At 39.3% G+C, this 27,647-nt stretch overlaps 1 protein-coding gene across 1 annotated transcript in view; it reads left to right on the top strand.

Moving 5' to 3' along the window:
- The window catches only part of CDC40 (cell division cycle 40), a 43,519-nt gene extending 17,484 nt beyond the window's left edge, over window positions 1–26,035 (top strand). Inside the window, exons 4-15 of the mRNA XM_063124785.1 lie at window positions 6,715–6,798; window positions 7,718–7,857; window positions 10,203–10,299; window positions 11,227–11,366; window positions 14,241–14,315; window positions 15,002–15,047; window positions 16,428–16,529; window positions 17,727–17,842; window positions 18,081–18,214; window positions 22,604–22,680; window positions 23,800–23,944; window positions 24,520–26,035. Coding sequence (XP_062980855.1) covers window positions 6,715–6,798; window positions 7,718–7,857; window positions 10,203–10,299; window positions 11,227–11,366; window positions 14,241–14,315; window positions 15,002–15,047; window positions 16,428–16,529; window positions 17,727–17,842; window positions 18,081–18,214; window positions 22,604–22,680; window positions 23,800–23,944; window positions 24,520–24,697 — 1,334 coding nt within the window. The 3' untranslated portion in view covers window positions 24,698–26,035. The remainder of the gene's footprint in view (window positions 1–6,714; window positions 6,799–7,717; window positions 7,858–10,202; window positions 10,300–11,226; window positions 11,367–14,240; window positions 14,316–15,001; window positions 15,048–16,427; window positions 16,530–17,726; window positions 17,843–18,080; window positions 18,215–22,603; window positions 22,681–23,799; window positions 23,945–24,519) is intronic.
- The last annotated feature ends 1,612 nt before the right edge of the window (window positions 26,036–27,647 follow it).

Raw genomic sequence — 27,647 nt, 5'->3', positions numbered from 1 at the left:
AGCAAGTAGAGGGGCCAAATGTCTGTAAGAGGTGCTCAAGTGGTACGGCCGCTTCTAAAAAAGCCCTCCCTGGACCTTAATAATTACAGACCGGTATCAAATCTTCCATTTTTGGGCAAGGTGATTGAGAGGGCAGTTGCCTTCCAACTCCAAGCAGTCTTGGATGATACAGATTTTCTAGACCCATTTCAAACCGGCTTTAGGGCAGGATATGGAGTTGAGACTGCTATGGTCGCCTTAGTGGATGATCTCCGCATGAGTATTAACAGGGGGAGTGTGTCCCTGCTGGTACTTTTGGACCTTTCAGCGGCTTTCGATATCATCGACCATGGTATCCTTCTGGAACGCCTGAGGGGTTTGGGAATTGGGGGCACTGTGCTTCATTGTTTCCGGTCCTACCTCTCAGGTAGATTCCAGATGGTGATGCTGGGGGATAGTTGCTCCTCAAAAAAGGAGCTGTTGTATGGCGTACCACAAGGTGCCGTCCTATCCCCAATGCTGTTTAACATCTACATGAAACCGCTGGGAGAGATCATCCGGAGGCATGGGGCAGGGTGCTGTTAGTATGCTGATGGCACTTAACTATATTTCTCTATGCCTTCAATAACAGCATCAGCTAAGGATAGTGTGTCTCCTCTGAATGAATGCTTGGAGGCGGTAATGGGCTGGATGAGGAAAAACAAACTGAAGCTGAATCCAGACAAAACAGAGGTGCTTGCTGTCAAGGGCTCTGACCTTGGTTTGGAGGTGTGTCAGCCAGTTCTGGATGGGGCTACACTCCCCCTGAAAGACTGTGTTCTCAGTTTGGGGTTGCTCCTGGATCCGTTGCTCCAAATGACAGCCCAGATAGATGCGACGGCCAGGAGTGCCTACTATCAGCTTCAGCTGATATGCCAGCTGCACCCCTTCTTAGAGTCAGAAGACTTAAAGACAGTAGTGCATGTGCTGATAACCTCAAGGCTTGACTTCTGCAATGCGCTTTACATAGGGCTGCCATTGTACCTAGTTCGGAAACTTCAACAAGTTCAAAATATGGCAGCCAGGTTAGTCACCAGTACATCTAGGGGTGAGCATATTACCCCAACATTAAAATCACTCCACTGGCTGCCAATTAGTTTCCAGGCGAAGTACAAAATGTTGGTCATTACCTTTAAAACCCTAAATGGTTTGGGTCCAGGTTACCTGCGGAATCGCCTTCTCCCATACAGTCCGCCCTGCACACTCAGATCCTCTGGGGTGAACTTTCTTCAGTCAGCTAAAACTAGACTGACATCAGTTTCCCAGAGGACATTTTCTTCTGTCGCCCCCAGATTGTGGAATGGCCTGCCGGAGGAGATTCGTAAAATTAACTCTCTGTGTGATTTTAAGGCAGCTTTAAAAACTAGCCTTTTCCGGCAGGCCTATCCAGATCAATGTTAAATCAAGAATTTTTAAAGATTTTTAAAGATGTATTGATTCCTGTTCTAATGTTGTTCCCTGCCTCAATCCAAAGGGAGAGGCAGGTAATAAATATATTATTATTATTATTATTATTATTATTATTATTATTATTATTATTATTATTAGCCAAGAAAACAGCAACATAGAAAATGAAGATATTGGCTCAGTTCAGACAACACATTTCTCAACGGTGATTTTAGAACTCCACAGTTGAGCAATGTGTTGTCTGGCGGGAAAAATCCACTGTGAAGTGGAGTTTTTTTGGGAAAATGCTCCACACTGAATATCCATGCTGTGCACAGGAGAGTTCCTGCACAACCATTGTGTTGCGTGTTATGTGGAGGACTCCGTGGAGTTTTCCAATGCATTGACTTTTCCAACTGGCTACAGAGTTCCCTGGCAAGAGCGGCAAAAGGAGCAAATGCTGCCCAAGGGGAGCCACTAGGATTTTGCAGCAATAGCTGATGGGATACCATCAGAAGGACCCGGGGAGGAAAGAAGGCAGAGGAACTGTCAATCAAACATCAAAATGGATTTTACTTAACTCCACAGTAGCCCACAGTCACACAGTGGTGGAGTTAGAACATGTTGTGAGGGGACGACCTCCTAAAAACTCAACCATCGAGTGGAGTTTTCACACTGCATTGACTAACGTGTTCTCTGAATTGAGACATTATCCTTTATTCTTTGGCAGAAGGGTAGAGCTCATGTTTTGCATGCAGAAGATTTAAGCCCCAGCACTTCCAGGAAGGGCAGGGAAATACTCCTGACTGAAACCCTGGGGACGTGTTGCCAATTAGAGTATTTTTTAATTTATTTTTTATTTTAGCATTTTTATCCCGCCCTTTAGCCAAAAAGGCTCTCAAGGCAGCTTACAAAAATCATTTCTTAAGACAGTCTCTGCCCATAGGCTTACAATCTAAAAAAAAAATGACACAAAAGGATGGGGGATTGGGAGGGGGAGGGACTGAACTAGATGGACTGATGGTTTGACTTGTTATAAGGCAAGCTTCCTATGTTCCTGACAAGTTCTGAAGGCAATTCTTTTTGAAGGGATATAAACTTCAGAAATAAAACAAAGCTCGTGGAATTTGCTTATTTCTAGCATCTATTCCAACGTGATGGCTGAAACGGTTGTAAATAATCATAGAGGGAATGGAATTGCAATTTGTGCAGAACGTTTATATCTTCAATCTGCATATACTGTTCTAAAACATGCTGAAACATATGCATCAACATCCATATATTTCTTTGGAAGAAATAACCTACCTTGCATATTGTCCTGGGGAAAAAACTTAATTTTGGTAGGGTTTATGGTTACTTTTTCCCAATTCTTGACAAGAATGCAGAGTGGGACAAAGCAAGGGATTTCTCCCTGCACACCCACAATAACAAAATTTTCCAAACACTTGTTTTTAGAGAGGGCATCTTGCCTGTCTCCAAGAATGCAAGCTTCTCTGCACAGGAATGCACCGTGCATAAAATGTTGCTAGCATAAGACAAAGGCATCATTGTTCAGTTACATCAGACTAATAAAATAAACTAGGATGTTGGCAGCAACAGACAGCAGGAACTAAAAAATGTAGTTCATCTAGATCCTAGGCTGTCTTCCAGACCCAGCTTTGTAGAGCACTATTATAGTGTAATAGCTGGTTTTAGCCCTGATGCTAACATAAAATATCATCAAATATAGTTGGAGAAGCAAAAGAGAGCAAAACCTCCATCTTTTCCTCATTCTTGTGGTTCATTATTTTTGAGCATGTACGCTATTTCTCAATCCAGAAAGCGCATCACAGCATGCTTTGAGATCATTCACACAGTTAGCACTTATTCTAACCTGTTGAAGGATGGTAATGCCCTCTTGTTATACTTGCTGTGTCAAAGCTGCTAAAGTCCTTTCTGTTTAGGAAGTCATTCAGTTGGTAAGATCTCTGCTGATAGGAGGTAGAGGAATGTCTTAATGTCAGAGACATTGTGGAAAAAGAGCAATACTTGGAAGCCAGGGGGAGAGCATTATTCTCTTTCCATAGTTTGCCCAATTATAGAACATTTCTCAGCTACCTGAATGACTGGAGCCAGTTTCATGCAGGCAGTGGGTTGTTCTACAGTGGGCTTGACGTTTGTTTGAATAGACCTCTGTAGTTTCATTTGGAAGGGAACCATTCAGCTGCCACTATCAGTGTCATGCTGTCTAGTGCTGCTGCAATGATTTCAAATTGCAATGGTAACATTTATAGACCAGATGTCACTGAAAAGAATTTTGTTTATTAGCAGCCACATGTATGTGTTGATCACATCACTTTTACTGTATTTTATGTCAAAGGAAAGTAACCCGCTTGTTTAGTCTTTTGTGTGTTTGAATTAAAGTTTTAGAGGACTTGCCCTTTGCTTGTATACCTCTCAAAGGCAATTTAATATTTGTGTCCTTGCTACAGCTGAGGAAGTTCTGTTATAGCATGGAAAGGGCACTGAAGTTCCCAAATGTGGACATAACTTAAAATACTAAATTCAGGATTCATCTTTAATTTTATTTAAGTCCACAATTCAATGGATGTGGTAGATGAACTGCAGCATTTCTTATTTATGTTGGAGCTGTTCATTTGCAATTGTTGGGGGGGTGGGAATTAAGTTGGAATTAATCACATAAAAAGAGGTCTGTTATGAAACAGGTTTTTCCCTTACAGCTGCATTTGGAAGTCTCTGTCAAAAAGAAAGATAGGAATCTCTTTCACATTCTCAGTATAAAGTAAGAATTGTTCAAAGTCCTTTTCATAAGGAAAAGATGCTGAACAAAATGCAGTTTGGCTATAGAAAACACAGCTCCTGCTGAAGATTAAATCTCACCCAGTGGCTCCATTCATGATCACTTGGTTTGAGCGAGCAACAGCTAAACAAATAGAGTCCCAGAGACAACATCAATACAGTGGGAGGACAAATAAGCTGCTGTATTGATTCTGACATACATCCAAATTAGCATTTCTGCCTTACTTAAAGAGGAACTCTGAAGTTGAATCCACTGGAAAATTGGCTCAGTTACACCATGCAAAGACCTTACATAGAGTAAATCTAAGTTCCATAATGCTCAGCTTACTTCTGCAGAATCCTCTTCGAATGAACCTTCACATAATCCCATGACATTGAAAAGCTGATTGTTGCAAAATAAAAGCCCACCTGCCCAGCTAGATTTTGGCAAAGATCTACAGGGAAGGGTCAGTTACACTATTATGCACTGTAGGTATGTTAAATTGGTGACTTTACTGTCTTTATTGAGTTATTATATTTGTACCGTGCCTTTTGACTTAGTCAATAAGGTTGTTCATCTCTCTTGCTTTGAGTCAGAGTACTATAAATTCAGGCTGTGAAACGAATTTATGAACAAGGAAACATTATCTTACATCAGCTATAGCAGATTCAAGAACAGTCTGCTAGTTTCAGCTTTACAACAAACAAACTGGGAATGCTGTTAAAACAAGTCACGCTTGCTGAAAGCAAAGTCAGATAGCATCCTCTAGCTGATAATCCAAGTGGAGATGGTCTGTGTCTAGTAGGTGACATTAATATACTGGCACCCAGTAATTGATTGTTTTGGTTTTCATAACTTATAGCTTGCCCCATCAAAATGAAAATATTATTAATATTATCAAAGCAATTGTAGGTTTGCCTTTGTTATGTGGATTAAGATAGCTTCACAGTATATTAGATAATACTGTTTGTATTTATACACTAGGATATAGGCGTTTCTATTTAGTGTTAGTAATTAGTGTTTGTTCCATGAAAATTCTCTTTATATCAAATATTTGATCCTTCTGTTATTTGAGAATGAAAAAAAAATCCAAAGAAGGTTTTATATAGAGATAACTGAAAGACTATCTTACAGCATATCTGTTAACAGTATATATTCAAGAGATTGCAGTACATTTGGCCTATCTCAGAATTCATTTCTGGTGACACTGTTTATTACTATTGTTAATCTTGTTAAAAAAATCTTTAATAATTTACATTTCAGCACTACTGTTGCATGTCTGGTGGTAAGAACCAGATTTTTGATCACTTGGAAAAAGTCCTGACTTGAGAGGCACAATGAAAATTGTATCTATATGTGTATACATAACATAGAAATGTAGATGAATACTACATTTTCATAAATGGACAACAACTGGCTAATCATGTATAATATGTGCATATTAATAGATTCTAACCTCACGAAGGCCTGAAAATACCAAGGCCGTGATAAATATATATATATATAGGCATTTAGAGATGAAACATATTCTCCCTTATGAGCCTGCCCGTGCTTTGAGATCTTCTGGAGAAGCCCTTCTTTCAGTCCCGCCATCTTCACAGGCACGCTTGGTGGGAACATGGGAGAGGGCCTTCTCGGTGGCTGCTCCAGTGCTCTGGAACTCTCTTCCCGAGGAAGCTAGGCTGGCTCCCCCCTTGATGGGCTTTCGGAAGCAGGCTAAAACTTTTTTGTTCCAGCAGGCCTTTAGAGAATAATCTGGCCTTCCATCTATGTTTTAATGTCTTATAATTTTGTTGTGTATTTTAAACGTTTATGGTTTTGTTTCCCCCCCCCCCCACACACACACACAATGTACGTTTTAAACTTTGTAAGGCCACCTTGAGGCCCAGCATTGGGCAAAAGGCGGGATACAAATAAATATAATAATAATAATAATAATAATAATAATAATAATAATAATAATAGGAAGAAGACTGTGGGATTAAGGGATGAAACTAAACTCTGGACTTCACAACAAGTGATTTAACAGAAGGCCCTACATTTTTTTTCCAGATCTAAGAAATATTCAAATCTCCTCCTGATTTATTTATTTTTTGCAAAGTAATTATTTCATCATTACTCAAGTGTTTTTTCTTTGTTTTTGGTTTTTGTTTTTGATTTTTACATAAATGCTGATTTTTTAAAACTTATACGTCATCTGTTGTAGCCTGTTCAGTTGTACCACTAGCTAAGCCCTTAACTATTGTTAAGGGATTGGATTGTAGGTTCATGTGCTTACAATTTCCATTCAATCATCCAGTCACCATGGAAATATCCTTGAGATCACAGTACATGTGATGAACAAAGCACTGATCATCTAAAAGTCTATCCTTGTCATATGAACACCAAGATGATCTTTTAAAAAACATAGAAATGATGGATGTGTCAGAGGCACAAAGGTCGCCTGAGACTTGGTGGCTTAAATTGAGGATATGTCAATACAATATTATGTAAGGGAATAATCTTTAAAATGTGATTTTGTCCTTCTGCAGGATATGCATTGGATCCATCAATTGATAATTATGAGGTTCCTACTAAATATATTGGATCTGTTGAAGAAGCTGAAAAGAACCAAGGTAAAGAAAAAGAAAATATTTAAAAAATTATAATCTGTTCTTTGTTCATTCTTAATGAGTAGTGAATTTTGCATTTGTGCACTTAGATAAGTATTGCATTATTATTATTTTTAATAAATGAAATGTATCTTTCTAGTGGATGTAAAAGGATCTTCATATGTTTAAAGAATTAGGTGCTTTTAAGCAACTAATGCTTGGGTATAGAGAGAGACTGCTACAGGAATGCAGTAATAGTAGTGCATAGTGGTAGTATTGTATAGCAGTACATGCGATAATATAAGCATAAGTTCTGTGAAATAGCCTCATGTGGCGCAGAGTGGTAAGCTGCAGTTACTGCAGCTGAAACTCTCTCCATGGCCTGAGTTCGATCCCAGCGGAAGCTGGTTCTCAGGCAGCCAGCTCAGGTCGACTCATCCTTCCGAGGTCGGTAAAATGAGTACCCAGTTAGCTGGGGAAAAGGTAACCACCCCGCTACAAAGTCTACCAAGAAAACATCAGCGAAAGCAGGCGTCCCTCTAGGAGTCAGCAATGACTCAATTGCTTGCACGAGAGGTTCCTTTCCTTTTCCTTCTGCAAAAACTGTGGAGTTTTCATGGCCGAACAGGAGTATAATGCATATTATAGCATTGTGCACAGAGACCTAAGTGGTCTGTTGCCTGGTGAGTTCACAGTTACCATTCACTTGCATGAGGTGCTTGTTCGTTATTCAGTAGGGCATTTGAAGATGTCTGTCCAATATGAAAAGTACACGCAAACTTTTCAATTTTGGTTCCCTAACTCAGCAGAATATTTTCTGTGTTGCTATTTTCTGACAGCACTGGCAGGCTGAAGCAGTTCAGCAGGCAGAAGGATACATTGTCATTCTTAAAGTGAAATACTGCCTGTAAATTGAGACATAATCTTCTGCTCCTGCCCACAGGTCTCACTGTGTTTGAAACAGGACAAAAGAAAATGGAAAAAAGGAAAAAATTCAAAGAAAATGATGCATCCAATATTGATGGCTTCTTGGGACCATGGGCAAAATATGTTGATGAAAAGGATGTTGCAAAACCTTCAGAAGTGAGCATCTCTTGTTTTTCATTCCAAGTGTAATTATACTAATAATCCATAAGACTTAGGCACCTCCTCACTCATGCTGTAACAGGGTTGCTAGTTTTTCCTTCCAGCTGCAGTTCTTTCTGTTGCATTGAATGCAGCTCTGGAGCATTCTCCGGTCTTCAGGCATGTTTGGGGGTGAGGCACAAGGGCTTGCAGTAGGAGGGGTCTTGAAAAGCTCCATTTTCAGAAACACAACTGGTTTATTTGTCTAAACCAAATGTCATGACACAATATAGTACACTTGAACCATAAAACCATCTTATAAAGCTTAACTCATAAAACATTTTTAAAATGTTAAATCCCTAAAATGACATTTATAAAATCTGGACCACTGTGCCAAGTGGCACAGAGGGTTGCAGAGGAGAGGGGAAATCAGTGGGTATCACCTTCCCCCGTTCCTCCAGCGGGGAAGCCTCTGTTGGATTGAACTCCCTTCTGCAGACAGAAAGAGTTCTTCTGTTTGTGAAAGTTCAGAATCCAATCCATTAAATCTAGTTTTTAGTTGGGCTTTAGCCAAAAATAATCTAATCCTTTTAAAACCTATATGGCTTGGGACCGCAATACCTGATGGAACGCCTCTCCCGACATGAACCTACCTGTACACTGCGCTCAACGTCTAAGGTCCTCCTCCGAGTGCCTACTCCGAGGGAAGCTCGGAGGATGGCAACAAGGGAGAGGGTCTTTTCAGTGGTGGCCCCCCGACTGTGGAATGATCTTCCCAATTAGGCTCGCCTGGCGCCAACGTTGTTATCTTTTCGGCGCCAGGTCAAGACTTTTTTCTTCTCCCAGGCATTTTAACAGCATTTAACAACATTAAGTTTGTTTTTAATGGACCCCAGAATTGTTGTTTTTTAAATGGATACTGTTGTTTTTATACAGTTTTTATGTTTTTTTAATTTTTGTATACTTTTAATGTTTACTATTTTTAATTGTTGTAAACCGCCCAGAGAGCTTCGGCTGTGGGGCGGTATATAAATGTAATAAATAAATATAAATAAAATAAAATAAATATAAAACAGATTAATGGAAAAACCATAGAGTAGAATTCAGCGCTCTGTCATAAAGCTCCATTATGCCCTTTATTCCACATATTGCACTTTGGATACTGGCCTTAACATTTATGGAGCACTTTTGAGTGCTCAAAGCACACTCTATACACAACCTCATAATCTTGCAACAACTCTATAGGATAGTTCAATATTATCCCTTAGTTCAAGCGGCGGTTTGCCCAAGGCCCAGGTAATGACATTGTAGCTCAGGTGAGATTGAAGACCCAGTTCACACTCTTCGCCACTACCCTAGAATCAGCACCGTAGGTAGTAGGAGCTTCTATGCTTTAATTGAAACCACATTCAGGGAGGAAATCTTGCAATTCTTTTGACAGATACTGCTAGTTTTAATTCCTGTGCCCCTATCTCAGCCAAGCAAAAGCAAATTGTGGTGTAGTGAGTAATTCTCCCACATTGTGCAGCAAGATGTTTGTAGTGCTGTATTGAATTGTCACATTCAAAGGCCAGTTAGGTATCACTAATCACCCTGTTGGGAAAGTGAGCCCCAAACAAAATCGGCCCATGGTCTCTGTCAGTGCTAAATGCGTTGACTCTCTCTTGGGTGGGTATACATGTGCAGATCTTCATGCATAGCCTATTGAGACCTGATCCTGAAGGATGGAAGTAGAACACTTTTTGAAGTTAGTTTGTTCTGTGGATTGGCACTACAATCAAAGAAGTTATAAAGAAATTAGTTCTTTCTTTATATGTGAACTAATTTAGCCATTCCTGTGAATAAGTGGAACCTGCAAAAACATTGTGGTGTGCAGTGCTCCTGATCAGCCATGCTCTGTTCCAGGATACTCTGTTACAACTCCCCTTCCTCTATATTGTTCAGTTCTACCCACCACTCCCCTATACATGCACCCAATCAGTCCGGATGTTCAGTTCTCTTTGGGAGGTCCCACTGGTGCGTTTTTTCCTAAAGATTTTCGTACGTCTACAAACCTTGTGATTCCCCCAAGCCTTTTGATGCCACCCGTTTGTGTGTGGATGATGGTGTTTGGGCTATATAAGGACTGGTACTTGGAGAATTGTGATGGCTGTTAGTGATATGATGTGTGGAATTAATTTTGTGGAAATCTATATTTGACAATATAGTTTTCACGAGTTTTATTTAAAATTCATTTTGTGAGGAACCCTTTTTTTTAAGAGAAAAAATATGACTGCTTGTCATATGTGTGCGGATTCAGTAAAAATGAACTCCTCTAGATTTTTTGTCGCAATAATAATAATTCATACTATTTGATTACTTAGGAAGAGCAAAGGGAACTGGATGAAATAACAGCAAAGAGGCAAAAGAAAGGCAAGCATGAAGATGATAAACCTGGAGAAGAAAAGACTATTTTGCATGGTAAGTGCTGTCTTTAGAAATCCATTTGCATTTCCTGCATCTGATTTCAAACATTAGATCATCAAAGATAGTGTAGAATGTTGTGATTTATTTGCTGTGCCAATAATTCTTACAGCATCCCATGTAGGAAGAAACAGAATCTCTAAAAGAAAACACAGTGCCAGAAACATGGGATGGCAGAGAGTTTAGTAAGAAAGATACTTAGAAACAGACCAGCTTTGTTGCCTCTGGAAACCCAGGAAAGAATTTCAAGTTGCAGTTAAATTTAGATTGTAGGCAGATTAGGAACACTGTGCAAATGTCATTTGCCTGTATATTCATCACAAATGTCAATTCCTGGGATTTAATTTGGCAGGCTCCTTTATTATTTGTATTTTTACTTCTGTCAATGTATAGATCTACGTATTGATTAAATTCACTTCATTTTAAAAGTTAAAGGCTTATAGCCTGCATTGTTGCCTATAATGACTTGCAGTGGTAGTCATTTTAAAGTTTCAATACTGCTGTGAAACCAGTTCATAGAGATCATGGAAAAAAGGCTTTGCAGTTTCGTATCCCATCATCATAAGTTTGGTTACTTCATCTCTCCCTCCCCTCTTCCTGCTACTACTTCAGTGTTTGTCCTCTGGTTCATACATGTAATGGGGCTCTTGTTCTTCTGACTCTTTTTTCACAAAACCCTCTTCCCTACACTCAAAATGCAGTGCTGCCAATCAACTGAAATCTGAAGTTGAATGTAGTGGATCCATTTAATGTACTTGAAACTTTGGGTGACTTCCTTCCAGATACACTCCCAGGTTTTCAACCTGTTGTACTTGGTATATTCTTCATTTTAATCTCAATTGTCTTAACACTGAATGCCTCCATTACATATTTGACAGAGATTTAAAATCTGCATTTTCTATTTTTGTATGTCTTCTTCCTCAGTCAAAGAGATGTATGACTATCAAGGGAGATCCTACCTTCATGTTCCTCAGGATGTTGGAGTTAACCTCCGTTCAGCAGTACCTCCTGAGAAATGTTATCTTCCTAAGAAACAGATCCATGCATGGTCTGGTCATACAAAGGTAAGGAACAGTTACAAGTTCAGGTTCCCTTCCCTGCTTCACATGTTGTGTACTTTGCTGTTAATTAATCCTTTGTTTTATTATAAATATGGACCCAGCCTCTCCCAAATTTTTCCAAAAGTTTCAGAAACTGTCCTTGCACAAGTAGCATTGCATATGTCTGCTTCCATTAATTCAGGTATGTTGAGACTGTTTTACCTCACATTTCTAGCCCATCCCTACAGTAGGTCTAAATACTATTCCATGTAAGCAGCTCTTAAAGCCATTGGCCTTGGTCAAAGAGGAGGGCAACTCATGTATGGAACCCTGTGGTAATCTGTTCAGATTTTCCATGATCTCAAAGATTTCTACAGTATTTGAAGACTTTCCTGTACACAATTCTATTTTCCCTATGTCTTTGTAAGGGCCTGGAAGAATTCAAAGCAAATTTCAAGGTATATTCCCGTAATCCAGGGGCAGGGGAAACTCTTTAAGACTGAGGGCCAAATTAAATTTTGAAGAAGCTCTTGAGGACTGCATTCCAGTGGTGGGCGGGTCTAAAGGCAGAGGGGGATAGGCTGATGGCAAAGGGAGTGGAACCAAAAATACAAAAAAACAACACCCAGCATATTGTAGCTTACGTGTTAGTAACTAAGCCTTAGGAGAGGCATTTCAACCTTTTAGGATGGGCGGAAAGATGGAGCCGTCAGGTGAACCCCAGAAAGCTCTATTGTTACTCCTTGGAGGTCCTGATTTGGCCCTTGGGCCTAAAATGCCCTACCTTGCCTTAATTTATGCTTGGACAGACATTGCAGCTCAACAGGTGCTTGAGAATCCTTTTGTTTTTGCACTCAGTCTGGGCTCGCTAGTGGCCTGTTTTTCAAGGAGTGGAGAAGCCCCCAAATAATGTACATATATGTATATAGCTAAGTTTCTAAAATCTTTCAATTCAAAACTATGGGATGGATCTAATTGTGGTATACTGCCAGCAGAAGGAAAACTGCTGGCGGAACGGAATTCCCCCACCCTTAGGTACCTTCCACATCTGCTTAGGAGGGGCTGAGGGCCCCTCGGGAGCAGATCTGGGGTGCATGGGAGTGTTGCAGGGAGGAGGAGAGGACAGGGAAGTCCTGTTGCATAAGCAAAAGTCTTGTTGCATTAGTGGACCTCTGCTCACATGACATTAGAACCAAGCCTGTGTGTTGGCTTATCAGTTTGTTGTACTAGCAAAACTCTTTCTTTTGCCACTGGAAAAGGTTCTCTACAGTAGAGGCATAAATGGACTCTGCATTATCCCAGCTTTCTCCTATGGTTTAGAGTTCTGATATCATTAGCCACATATTCATGTTACTCTGCTAATGATGTGTAAAAACCTTTTTCTATATTCAGAACTCTGAATATTTTATTTCACAACCTATATAAGTCATCATTCTTTTCCCCATTAAGCATGACCCTCATTAAATTAAAATGTAAAATGGTCCTCTTGGGAATTTGGGTTCTGTGGTCCTTTTCTTTTTTTTGACCAGACTTCTACTCCTGACACAACCATTTCAGTTCCCTGATATGAAATTCTCAGCTATCTAGTCTCCTAGCTATGAAAATTCACTGTCATAGGTCCCTGTTAATGAACTTCACTGGCTTCGAGTCAAGTGTTTCGTTATTCATGTACAGGTCATTTATATATTTTTCTGCTTTAGTATTTTTCTGTATAGTTTATTGAATTACAAGGGGTGTTCTCGCACTGCAAGTTGCTGCAGATCTCTGAAACTTTCTCAAGAGACTTCCAAAAATTCATAGGAATATATGAAGCTGCCTTATACCAAGTTGAACTATTGGTCTGTCTACACTGACTGGCAGTGGCTCTCCTGGGCTTCAGATGGGGAGGGCTTTCCCAGCCCTACCTAGGGATGCCAGGAATTGGATGTGGGGCATTTTTTGTAGAAAGCATGTGCTCTGCCACTGTGCAGTGGCCCTCTCCCACCAGCACCAAGAAAGTGTCATAGCATAGAGCTTTTTCAAGGAGCAATATTCCTCAAACCTTCGTATAGGCAACATGGTGCCATCCAGCCATGCTATCTGAGGTTTGTGGGAGTTGTGGCCCAAAAGATCTGGAGGGCACCAGGTTGCCTACCCCAGTTAGCAGATGTTATTATAGGGCCTGTTCAGACAACATGCTAAACCATGATTAGGCTGCTAACCATTTTGCAGCAAATGGTTAGTGAGCATGTTTAAACCATGGTTATGTAGCCACCATGATTAAGTATGGTTCACACAACACGATAAGCCATGTTTAGCTCTGTAGCTTAGCGTATCATCTGAACAGGGTCATAGTTGTCGTTTAGAGATGTGTGTTCATATAAAATATTTACCTCAAAATCCATTAGAAGACAAAACTAACCCAAAGGCAAGTTGCAGAGCCTTGAAATTACCTTTGGATCAATTAAATTTGGACTATCTGCTTAGTAGTATCCCCACAGTCTTCTAGATATTGTATGAGGCAAAGTATGCTCGAGTTATACCCTGGTGATAAGAAGACGCTCTTAAAAAGCAGAGTGGTTCTTCAGAGATCAGAATAAAAATCAATATTTGCTAGAGAAGGAAGTTCAGCTTTGTCAAAAGAATGATGATGCAGTCACTCCAGACCCACTGTATGTGTTTCCATGCAAGAGATTTGGCAGGCACCAGTGCAGCTTGTGGTACAATAATGTCAGAGTAGCTGCCAGTTGATTCAGGAAATGGAATTGTTGCTGTGCCTGAGAGGCTAAGTTATTAATGGCATTGGCAGCCACATATTAGCAATGAAATTCTTCTGCAGACCTTGATATAAGCATGCTGGAAAGTGAAAAAATATTCTAGTAATTCAGTTACGTTTCATAGTTACGTTTTTATTTGAAGGGCGTCAGCGCTGTCAGGCTGTTTCCTCTTTCTGGCCACCTGCTGTTGTCTTCCTCCATGGACTGTAAAATTAAGGTGAGTTGCTTCAAAAAAATACACTGTTGCAGTTTGCACGTTAGATTCACAGCAAAATGTGCTAAGTCCTTACCTAGTCACATATTTGGTGGTGTTTTTATATTTGGTACAGCAATGGCAGTCCCAAAGATAAGAATGTCAATGAAAGCTATCAGCTTGTTGTAAGAACTGGAAAGGGGGTTCACCGTTTTCTGATTCCTGGCTTTTACCTAGTTTGGACATCGCTGGGTTGTTTATTGCAGCGGAAGCAGATGGGCAGACACACTGACTCCCGCTGCATTTCCAGCATTAAGCAAGCATCTGCTGTATTAACCGTGGGTCGTTGGCAATGTGCAGACTGGGTCATTGTGTACTCTAAAGGTTTTTTTTTACAGTATGTAAATTATGTCTTCTTTCAGAATCACTCTAGATGAACATAATTTTTCATTCAGCAAGTGTTTTAAGGTTTTCTTTTTAACAAAGCAAAAATGCTACTTGAGTTTCTATACTTCTGTATGTGGGCTTCAAACATTTTGGTATGAGGATTTGGTGCTTTGTTAGCTTGTAATGCTATTGAGATTAATCTAGAAACTATGTGGCAAAATACTACATTAACTATGCATTATTTGCACAGACAACTTGATGCAATTTTACTTTCAATGAAACCATATTGTAACATTTATTTTCTCCACCCCTTCCCACCCCAGCTCTGGGAGGTATATGGTGAACGAAGATGCTTGCGAACTTTCATTGGTAATATTTCTTTAAAATTCTAATATTTAATTTATAAAATATGTTCATTGCTTTGGATGCCAGTTAGGTGCTTTATTTAGCGATAGACCAAATATTAATACATTTCTGAAATGGTTCATCATTAAACATCATGGATACATCGACTTATCAGCATGGAAGTGCAAAACCCCTTACCAGTGAAATTCATTCAGATTTGGTGCAATATTATTTATTACATTTTTTTACCACCCAATAGCCGAAGCTCTCTGGGCGGTTCACAAAAATTAAAACCACAATAAAACACCCAACAGGTTAAAAACACAATTACGAAATACAGTATAAAAAGCGCAACCAGGATAAAACCACACAGCAAAGTTGATATAAGATTAAAATACAGAGTTAAAACAGTAAAATTTAAATTTAAGTTAAAATTAAGTGTTAAAATACTGAGTGAATAAAAAGTTTATTCCATTATTGAACATAAACACACTTATATGTTAGGAAAAACAATAGTATGTAAACGTGCCTTCCATAGGCAGTGTCATGACTTCGGTCTAGGAGGGTGTTTCATAACCCTACCCCCACTACTTCTTATTTCTTTCTTTTTTTCTGTTAAATGTTTCCTGAGCTAAAGAAAATGTGTCGCAAGACACAATTGCCAGCATCCTAAATACTAAATAACTAGGTCTCATCTTAACTTGAGCTGAATTTCTTTTATTGAAAAATCTCTTTGTAAAAGAGATTTTTATATTTTAAAAAAGTCAATTTTTCTCCCCTACAATAAAGACCTATAATTAAAGAAGTTGGGGAGAGATTTTTAGATATGTGAACTACTTTGCTGTCTTTGATACATTCTCCAAACAGTAATGCTTCAAAAGGAAGTGGAAGCCATTCTTTAAATGTAGGCTAAATGAATCCACTTCAAGCAAATGTGGAAGTGGCCTTTCACCTCAGGTTTCTGGGACATGAAGAAACGGCAGAACGGATAAACTGCTGTTCAAAATAGAACTTTCATTGCATTTCTTTGCAGTTGTATTTTTAGAACTCTGGTTCATGAGTCTCTTTGGTCTCTCTGATCTAATGAGGGCAGTGCTCATAGGGATCCATGCCTCCATGCTGCTGAACTGAGAAGTGCATATGTGAAAGGGCGATGTGTGTGCACTTTTCAATATTTCAGGGTTGGGAACTGCATTCATAGCACTGTACAGCTAGCTAATATACTTCACTTTGACAGAATATATCACTTATCCGGGCAGGGGAGGGTGGCATGGAGACTGAATTCCCCTTCCCCCATTTCCCCTTTTAGATAAAGTGTGCTGGGGGCTATATTGTAGCCACGGAGTACCTAAAAGATAAAATTCTGGTTCCCTTTCCTACTAATAATATATTTTCATCTTGTAGGGCACAGTAAAGCTGTTCGAGATATATGCTTTAACAACGCTGGGAGCCAGTTTCTCAGTGCTGCCTATGACCGGTATCTTAAACTCTGGGACACTGAAACAGGTAGATATGTACATATCTTATCTAACCTGGTATTGGCGTTTGTAAATGAAAAATATAACTGTTGAAGTTGGTACAGTAGTATGATTCCTGATACATTATCATCTTATAGTTAACACAACTTTACTTTTTGGATATATTAAATTGGTTCAGAAACATGTTGGGTTCAAGAGTGAAAGTCATCAGCCGCAGGCATATTCATTGAAAATGGGAAGTGGCCACAGCTCCATGGTAGACCACAGGCTTTGCATTCAGTAAGTCTCCAGGTGAAGTCTAAACCACGGAGAATCCACTGCCAGTCAGAATGGACAATACTAAGCGGGATAGATTAATGGTCTGTGTCAGTATAAGGCCATTTCCTATATTGCTATTGTAGCTTCCCCTGGAGAATACACTGGTTTGTATCCAGCGGTGGATACAAACTGGGAACTGCTGGCAGAACAGATTTCCTCTCCTTCTTGATCCCCCCCTCCACCAAATCTGCTCTGGATGTTTAGGGACTCTCCAGAGCAGACTTAGGGGCTGCAGAGGAGGGGAAAGAACAAGTGGAAGTCCCATTTTATCCCACTGGTTGGTAAAGCTGTGTCTGTTGCTGTATATTCCATGAAATGACCTTGAACAGCCTGGAGGTGGTAACTGGAATAGGACAACTGCACATGCTACAGAAATGTAGACTAATACTTTTAACCATTTCAGTAACTATATTTATATCTGGCAGAGATGTTTCAACTCCTGCCCACAATGGCTATGCTTTTTATCTATTCCCTCTGTCCCAATTGTTTTAATAATATATATTCTAAACATTTTGGAGGTGTTGTCTTTTTTCTCTATGACATCATGTTATATGACACACCAAACTCTTAAAACTGATGAGTTGGTCTCTGATTATTATGGCTATATACCAATAAGTATTAGTGTTGCCACATACAATTATTTATTCGTAGGAAACATTCTTGCATTCCTTCCCAAATATTGTATAAATTAACATTTTAGATCTGTACACATTTACAATGCCTGAAGTGCCTTTTAAATTGAGGCTTATTTATTTAACATAAATTTGTCCTGTAGTGTGATTCCACAGAACCTTTAGGTTTCACCCCAATAACCATCTAGCATAGAAAAACAGGTTTGTAAAACTGGGGGGGGGGAAACCCAACGTGTGATTTTCTTCGCTTCAATTTTTTGCCTTTTTCTCTCTAGGGCAGTGTATTTCAAGATTCACCAACAGAAAAGTTCCTTACTGTGTCAAATTCAATCCCGATGAAGATAAGCAGAATCTTTTTGTAGCAGGAATGTCAGATAAAAAAATTGTACAGGTACACTAGACATTTCATTTTTTTAAGATAAAAAAACTCGATGAAACTTAATTTTCCATTTAACTACATACCTTCCTTACAGTTGGAATAATGATGTTATTTCCTTTAGCCTTGTTTTTTTAAGTTTAGAAATGCATGCTAGAATACTTGCTTTGCTATTCCAGAAAATTTGCAAAATGCTGTATTTTATTTTCTTCATGTTTTTAAAGGAATTATTCAAACTTCCCTTATCTTGCAGTGGGATATTCGAAGTGGAGAAATTGTTCAGGAATATGATAGACATTTGGGGGCTGTCAACACCATTGTGTTTGTAGATGAGAATCGAAGATTTGTGAGTACATCCGATGACAAGAGTTTAAGAGTCTGGGAATGGTAAGTGAAGTGAAAGTTTGATTGTGTTTGACAGTGATTGGTTTAAATTGAAGTAGTGGAATGTATTGTTCTTTCTATTCTTTCCCTATCAAAATAGTCATGATGCTAGCTAGTTTATTTAAACTGCTCTCCTATGAGTTTGGCACCCCCAATATGTAATTTCTTGAACTTGTTTTGCAGCTTAGAGCTGGTGCAGGTGTGCCTCAAAGGTTTAGGGAGCAGGCTTCAGGATCAGCCTCCCGCTTTCCCTTAACCAGAGTTGGTGAAAACCACCCTGGGTAGAAGAGGAAGGGATTAATTGAGGAAGTGTATAGTCTCATGGCTTACTTAGTCAAACTTGGTTGGCTGGTGTGTCTGTAGAGGTCCTAAGATGAAATCTAGCAGGACCACAGTTTATTCAAAATAAAAGGGAACATTGCAGAAGAAAGCAATGGAGATATATGGCAAAGGGGGTGGGGGGAGTCAATTTTCCATTATCATATTGGTTCCCTGATTTCCAAATGGTGAATCAGTCAATAAGGAGTGCCAAGGGGCTTTCACATCCAGATCGGAGACTGGAATAATCACAACAAAGACAAACTTTAGGTAAAATTGGTAAAAACTGGTAAAATTTCAGACCCATTGCAGTAAAATTGCTGGTTGGGTGTTAGTTGGCTATTGACTTTGAGGAAAGAGCACCACCTACTGGTTCTTCTGTACCATTTATGATACTTAAAGGCCAGTCTTTAACATGTGAGCTCTTGCTGTAACAAGAGGAATGCATAGATGTATTAAGATGTAGTGTAGTATGGAAGTTGCAGTGGTGGGCAAGTTTGAATTAAACATTTTGACTAGTGATTATAAATGTCAGATGCTTTATCCTTCAAAATAGCAGAATGTTTGGTACAGGGCACAAGAGTTCAGTTGAGCACCTCGTATCCTGCAGGTGCATATCTTTGGGGGCCTTATTTTCTTATGACATAGTAGCCCTGTTCAGACAACACGCTAAACCATGCTGCTTAACCACAAAATGGTTAACAGAATTCCATTAACCATTTTGTGGTTAAGCAGCATGGTTTAGCGTGTTGTCTGAACGGGGCCAGCCTGTAGAATAAAGCCATGCCTGCTTTTTTTGAAAGGGGTAGGATTCTATTAATGGCCCCATTCAGAAGACACCTTAAACCATGGCTTTAACCATGGTGGTTAAGCCAGAAAGTCAGGCTGTGTTCAGAAGACACCTTAAACCATGGCTTTAACCATGGTGAATAAAGCAAAAAGCCTTATTCACTATGGTTAAAGCCATGGTTTAAGGTGTCTTCTGAATGGTCCCAATGATGTGCTGGATTTGAAGTAAGAAAATGAAAATCAAAAACTGAATTTACCGTAATAAGCAAATGGGTTTGCATATTGTTTGGTTTGGTTTCTTAAAAGTGGCAGTGAATGTTTAAAAAGCATTCTGGTCTTACATTAGACCAAAAGTGCTGGAGGTAGAATTTGATTACCTTGAACTTTTATGATCACATGGTTATATGAACAAAATTAAACACCACTTAACCTTCATGAGAACATTTACACTCCATCTAATGTGATGTATGAAAATATTATGAAGGTTAATGTAGCTGCGTAATGAGTGTTTTCTGCATTGTTAAGTCTTCATTGGCATCCACAGAAGCTGGTGAGATCTGTGCCAGCAGTAGCAATTCTCAAGAGTTTCCAAAGAACATCTAGTTAAACAATTAGAGGAGAAACAAGAGATGAGACAAAATTCTAGTAGGAAATATTTTATTCTTTGTACAGAGCAATCCAAATGTGCAGAAATCTTTTACATCTCTTACACTGGAAGCAGATCTTCATATATTCAGGCCTCTAGTTATCATAAAGCCAACCATGATATAAAGAATTGGTAGATGTTGCACTTTATAAACATGAATAAAACAATTGCTTGACAGTAATATTATATTAGAGTACATTAGGGTTTATATTAGAGTACATAAGCCAGTAGCAGCCTGCCCCTTTTCCCCACCTCCCAGCTGATCAACTCACCAGCTTCTTCCCAGAGCTTTGCCCCCTGTCCCAGCAAAGAAAAGCTCTTATCTCCAGTCAGCTGCTGATCAGAGGTGAGAGCTTTTCTTTGCGAAGAAGAAGTATCAGGGCCTGAGGAGGAAGCTGATAAATCATTGGTTATTTGAGACTTGTTCTGCAAAGGTTTGCCTTGCTTACTTATGTGTAGACATGCTGCTCATGCTAAGAGGCTTGGTGATTGGAATGATATTTGAAAGTCCTGCAGAGTGATTCAGTCCTGTGTACTTCGGGGTAGAAAAGGTTCCCCACCTGCTAGTGTAGCCACTGCCCCCCAGCAGACCATGGATGTGGTCCCATGGGCCAAAAAGGGTTTTATTAATATAGTTGTTCCGACATTTGTACACTAGAAGCTGGTTTAGGGTCGATTTGGATGTTCCTCCTTCCCATGGATAGAAGGTAACAGTTGTTCCAGGAGACCTCATGTCTGTTTGAGTGCAGGATCTCCCTTAATCTTTTGATATTTAACCAGTACCCAGGATAAGGAAAATTTGTGGACTCTTCCTGGTTCAGACATTAACATCTACAAAGAGCAAAGGAAGCAGGAAAAGAAGCCCAGGAGCTCGATGACTGCTCCATATCTCACAACACACATAAGTAAGGGGAATGATCTCTGAATGAAGCTTTAGATTTCTAGCTTTACGGTTTATCATATAATTAATACAAAAGCATCCTCCTTCTGACTGGTATTTTAAGACAGTATCTTCTATTGCATCCTAAGACTGAAGCCCTTGCCTGGAAGAAATTTCAATCCAGGACAGGTCTGGGCTCTGTGTGTGTGTGTGTGTGTGTGTGTGTGTGTGTGTGTGTGTGTGTGTGTGTTCACTACACCTTACCCATTGTCGTGGCAAGAAAGTCATGAGTGAACCAGGCTTTCTCATATTAACTTATTAACTTGAGCGGAGTGTCTCACTGACCACTAAATCTCTTTCTGGCAAGGATGGTTGTTGTTCAGGGACATGATGTGTACAGATATCTAGGCTGTGCCAGTCCTTAATTTCTCCCCCCAAAGTGTGGAAGGGTTGTGCACTGAAGACATAATCCTGGGTTGAGAATTTTTGTTGGAAAGGGGGCTGAATTTGGGTTGTATGGAATGAATTCCAGCTACTGGAATGTCAAGAAACATCAAGGTGACCATGTTGAATGCTACCTTTTCCTATCTGAAAATATTAGTACATATTACTATGCAAATTATTTGCCATTTATAGAATACCCTTAAGAGTGGTGATTATACACAAGCAACAGTCCAAGGAAAGAGTTCTGCAAGAGCCCAAATGATTGATTGGAGCAAGAGCTGCGGATAGCTTTGCATGCTAGGTTGAAGCCTCTGCTCAGTGTAGAAAATGGAAGGCAGTGGAAGCGTCTTAATAAAGGCTCGATCTGATCAAAACAGCAGGAGAGTGAGACATTTTAATAGCTTTGGTTTGAGTTGATTCTGCCTTTATACCTGAAACAAAGCACTTTCTTCAATTACTTCAAATAATATTTAAAGTGATTGGGCAGTATCCAGTACTGCCACTGCACTTCTGCTTGCTTGTTCAGCAGTTTAACAGGGTGTTAGCACTGTCTAAAGCAACCCAGAAAGGAGTGGAATTGCTAATTTCTTGATCAGAAGTGGTCAGCAGAGCTCCCTTCTGCAAGCTCTGCTGACCTACCCCATTCTGGAAACGAGTGTTTCCACTAGTTTCCAGTTGCTTTAAGAACTGCTGGCTCCCTATTCTGCTAGCAGTGGGTCCCGTTGGCACATGGGCAGCATTGGATACTGCCCAATATCAAATATTGCTGTGTTTATTTCATATGACTGTTCAAGTTTGAGGGCTAACTGAATAGTAGTATGGCAGTAATAGGCAGCGATTTTCAAGACTGTCTAATTCATCATTCAAAATATACAAGTGGGGGACTACAACAATATGTTGCAGTGCATCCCCAAGCCTTTTTAGGCGCCTTGTAACAATATTTGGGGCATGCAAGGGGTAAGGCTTTTTTGAGGGGAGAAGAAAAGGAACACTTTTTCCTTTGACCCTCCGGAAAACTTCCCCTTGTACTATATCATGCTAAACGGCTGAGGTTCAGAATTGGCTTCCAGTCCCAAAACTAAGTCCTTTGTATTGTTATACATTGGGGGGTGGGGGTGTTCTGGAGAATGAGAAAGGAAAAAGATGTCCTCCCCTCCTTATATTGCACAGGTAGGGTATAATCTTATGGCACACATCACCCGTTACCCTATTTCTTTCCCCATGAGGATTGTATAAAATGTTATGGGCTATTTTTTAAAACCAAAACACTGGTGTTTGCAATATTCCTCATCCCTATACTTTTCTTTTTTTGTAGGGACATTCCTGTCGATTTCAAGTACATAGCAGAGCCAAGTATGCACTCAATGCCTGCAGTGACTTTGTCTCCAAATGGTAATTTAATACTTTTATCTTCCTAGTCATATAATTGAAAGCTTTAATGCTTTAGATTTTAGTGTTTGGGGCTCTATATTGAATTTAAATATAGCAGAATAGCTGGACTGAGTACTAATGCATTACCAGATTCATGTACTTCATTGCTATCCTATTGCAGTACTAAATAATTTATATAGGACCTCCCCTTCCTCAGATTGTGTTTTCTTTATAGTATGCATAATTGGAGCTTTCTTGGGTTTATAAACCACCATCTGTTTTTTTTCCCCTTTTCATAGTTAAAACAGCATCTTTAGTAGGAAATTAATACTTGGAGGTGTGTAACTGTTATAATGTATAACAATGAACCCGTTCAGAAGACACCTTAAACCACGGCTTTAACCATGGTGAATAAAGCAAAAAGCCTTATTCGCAGTGGTTAAAGCCATGGTTTAAGGTGTCTTCTAAACACAGCCTAGGTTTCTGGCTTTAACCACTGTGTTTAAAGCCATGGTTTAAGGTATATTCTGAACGGGCCCAATGTATAATTGACAAAAGCGAAGAAGTGTATTTTGAATAGAACTTCTCAAGACACTTGCATTGTCCAGTGAGTAGACTCCCTGGGGCACCTTCCTCTATGTCTCCTTTGCCAGGCCAGGCTCATCAGAGGCATCCATAGCTAGCGTCTATGCTAGCTTCCCTCATTTCTTTTGCATAATACAAGTAATTCCACTCATGATCAACCTTAGTCTCCTCCAAACTAGCTTTTCCGTTACCTACCCTCTCGATTACTGGCTATTTGCTCCATGCCAGCCTTGACAATTTTTTCTACATTCTCAGTCTTAACCAACTTTGCTGTAATAGAATTGCTTTCAATCTTTTAAGCTGCGTCCTCTGTTTTATGGTAAATGTTAAACCAGTAGTACAGGAGAAACTAATGTATAAGTAATGTTGGATCAGATCAGTTGAGTTCAAACCTTTCACTGTGTGCAAATAATTTCTAAAATATTTAGGTTCTGTATCCAGTTCTTCAGCATGGTGTGGAAATTCTCAAGAACAAGAGTCAGAGTTGTGCAAATTTAAGTGCAGGAATTTATTTTAAGGAGACTGACGTGTACTTTAATATTTTTACCTTAACAGGAAAATGGCTGGCTTGTCAATCAATGGACAATCAAATATTGATCTTTGGAGCTCAAAACAGATTCAGACTAAATAAAAAGAAAATCTTCAAGGGTCATATGGTAGCAGGTTATGCTTGTCAAGTAGATTTTTCACCTGACATGAGGTATGTTTCATCAGCTAATCATAGATTTTCACTCCCGTGAAATTTTCAAGCTTGTTCAGATATCTTGATTTTAGACTCTAGCATGATAGAAAACTATATTAAATAATTATACACACACACACATACACTGATTAGTGAGGGAGTTATAAACACTGTAGCAAGCATCTGTGTCCAGTGGCTACATAGGTGGTTCCCAATCCTAAATTGGAATCATGCATGCAGTGCTAAACAGAAGTTTGGGTACTGCTATTTTTTGACAGAACAGATCATCTCCTACGTATCGGTATTCCCCTTCCTCCTCATGGAATCATATAGCAGGGGAGATCTTGTATTAACCCTATTGAGTAGCTGATTGGTACTGCCAAATATGATCACAACCAGTTGGGCAGCTAATGCCTACAGATAGCCCACTACTGTATGCATCAAGGTGTTTGTGATTCATTATGTAACTTGTGCAGTAGACTGTGTAAAATGGGAAGTAGGCTATATTTTCAGTATTCTGTATTGAAATGTTTTAACTTTTCAAACAATCACTTCAGTGTATGGAAACAACTTTAAATTTATTTTTTAAACAGCTATGTGATATCCGGTGATGCAGATGGAAAACTGAATATCTGGGACTGGAAAACAACAAAGCTCTATAGTAGATTAAAAGCCCATGACAAAGTATGTATAGGTGCAGTGTGGCACCCACATGAAACATCCAAGGTGATCACATGTGGATGGGATGGTCTCATTAAACTGTGGGACTGAAGGTTCTACTACTGGATTCTAAATCTCCGATGAGTTGATGAATATCCAAGATTTCAGCACACATATTCTGCATCAAAGATGAACATTACTATGGCTGTTTTCAGTATTACAGTGCACAATACCATATTGGAAATTCAAAAGACTTGGTCTGCAGGTTTCTAACCTCAAGTTATGAGGAGCTGAAAACGACTCATGAGGTGACCGAAAGTTAAGAGTTCTTTCATAAGCCTGTTAATTACTTTAAAAATTAAATGGATTGAACTGGAGAGATTCATAAAGCTTTGTGTTTATGAAAGTGAAGCAGAGACATCACAAGCTTCACTCTGCAAGTGCATAATTGGGAAGGAAAAAAAGTGTTTTCATTTTGGTATAATGTGGTGATGCACCTGTTATAAAAACTATTTGGAAGCATTCTCCAATTTCCAAGTACATAGGATATTGTTGGGATTATGTGTGTATATTTATATAATAGCCATTGCTACTCGGAATTGTCTTTTATTTAATAGAAATTGTTAGCCATATTGAAATACATACCTACGCAAAAACGCTGTGCACAACTGCAGTTCGTAGCCCAAGTTCAATTTTCTGTGTGGGGAAAATCCATCATCACCCGTTCTTGAAGGTATGGAGAGGACTCTGAGGAAGTGATCGATAGAGGGGGTCCATCTGTTGCTGTGCCCGGACAGCCCCTCGCCCATTATTCCCTCTCTTGGAAATGGAGGAAGAAAACAACCCAATAGTATTGGGAGTACAGGTTCATTTTTATCTGCCTTTTTATCATGTCTGCTTTTTTTTTTTACCTTTCAGATCACAACTCTGGTTCCCATTCTTATTCTAGATTTGCTTATTATAAAAAATGAATCCAAAGAACATAGTGTATGTTTATAAAACATCTAACAAGTAATTCACCAAATACTGTTTCAGTAGAAACCACATTCAGCCAATTGGGCTTGTGCAGGGGCAGCAATAAGTTTGAATTTCTGCCTTTCTAAATATACCTCAAAGAAGGTATAATTGGAAGCAAACTGCAGGCGCATTATCACTTCACCACTCAAGTCTTGTAAATGGGCACTTTAATATCTATTTTTATTTTATGGGATTGTGTTTTTTGTGCTAAACTGCTGTACATATGTCTCAATCCTTTTTTACAGAACTTATTTTTAATAAATGTTTTTATGAAAAGACAGGTTTCAACTTGGCGCAACTTCTCTAGCATTGTCCAAAGTCTGCTTTTTAAAATATTTATTTGGTATAGAAGTTGTAACAACCTAGTTCTCCACAATGCCGAAGTGTGAAATTCTTTTCTTGAATTTATAGTATTAAAATATAATGGAAGAACTCTTGGAAGTGGACATATCTGGAGTGTTTCTAGCAAGCTGGAGTTGCTTCACACTTTATTTTCCCAGACATGAATAATTACATTGAGAAAATACTTTGTATATGAAGAGCCATCCAACTGCTCTCCCATGCTGAATATATGCATAAAGAAGTTACTGCTTTCTTGTACGTGTTTCGATAGAAGAAAAGAAACTCATGCATCCAACCACCCAGTATTATTTATGCTTCTTCTAAGAGCAACAATACACATAATCGCTCATGGTTTCCTTACATCTAGAAGCAGCCATAGGGAACTTTGTAGTAAATTTATAGTGCAGGGTGGAAGGAGGAGAAGTTTAACCTGTCTGTCTTCACCACATGCCCAGTTCTAAATCCTTCCCCAGGCATACAACTACCTATGTGCTTTTTTAGGGAGGGGATTTAAATAAGAACAACATGGGCGAAAGGGTGAACCCCTTCCCCTGTAGTGCTGTGGCCACATTCTGAACTTTACACATACCCCACATGTGCAGAAAATGGTGGGCAGGCGCTATGTAAACCCCCAAATGCCTTGTCTGCTGCATACATACATATTTGTAGAAAACATTAGGTATAGCTGTTCTTAAACACAGCATGTGCAATGTTCAGATACCTTTTCACACGTTGAGGGGAAAACAGCTGCGAAGCAGTGCTGATTTGCTTTAGAGTTCAAAATCTTAACCTAAAACATTTTAAACCACTCTCATCTTCTTATACATTTGCCATAACTAGACTTTCCCTCCCACTCCCAAGTACAGCTTGGGAGCAATATCTTTTAAAAGGCTGAAACAAGAGGAAAACATTATTTATCCCAATCCAGCTCATTTATAAAAATGACCAGGAGTAGCAGTTAGTAAAATACACGCAAACCCCTCTCCTACATTTGCATTACAGAACACGTGGGCTTAAATGCTAACTTTTTGCTCTGTGAACGGAACACACTTCAGTTCATGGAACGTGATTTGTACTCACAAGAAAGTATTCTTCCATAAGTGCAACTCTCCATGAACAGAAGCTTGTTCCATTCATGAAGAAAAATATTAGGATCCAAGCTACTCATGCTTTTTAAAAGAATTCACCAAGGTGAATTGGTACTTTCTATCAACAAGCTTTAAAATGAGTCTGTTGCTAACTATAATGAAACAACTTTTTAAAGCTATTGCAGGGTGGGCAATAGTCAACCCTGTGCTTATAGTCAACTCCACAGATGACAATTTAAGTGGTGGGAAGGGGGCGGTAACCAAGATGACATGCTAATAGTCATCCGTGGAGAGTTGACTATTAGCACAGGGTTGACTATTGTGTCACCCAAATGTGGCCAGTGTGTTTGGGCAGAGGTGTTATTTGGAGTAGCGAAGTAATGTGAAGCAAAAGTGTTAAGTACCCTCTTCCTCTGTTTTATCTCTTCCAAAGCTGCTCCTGATTTAAAACAGAGAGATAAAGGCTTGGATTTCTGTCTAATGTACTTGCATGTACCAGGTAACCTGGTTGGTTGTAAGTATTGTTTTGCATATGTCAAAAATGACATATACTTGCTGCTACTTTATGCATTTAATGGGGGGGGGGTCAAGTGTGGAAAGTAGTAGACAACATT

This window comes from Elgaria multicarinata, chromosome 4 (genome assembly GCF_023053635.1).
Source record: "Elgaria multicarinata webbii isolate HBS135686 ecotype San Diego chromosome 4, rElgMul1.1.pri, whole genome shotgun sequence".
NCBI classification, from domain to species: Eukaryota; Metazoa; Chordata; class Lepidosauria; order Squamata; family Anguidae; genus Elgaria; species Elgaria multicarinata.
Note: the sequence above shows the minus strand (reverse complement) of the source record. Positions and strands in the feature narration are given on the sequence as shown.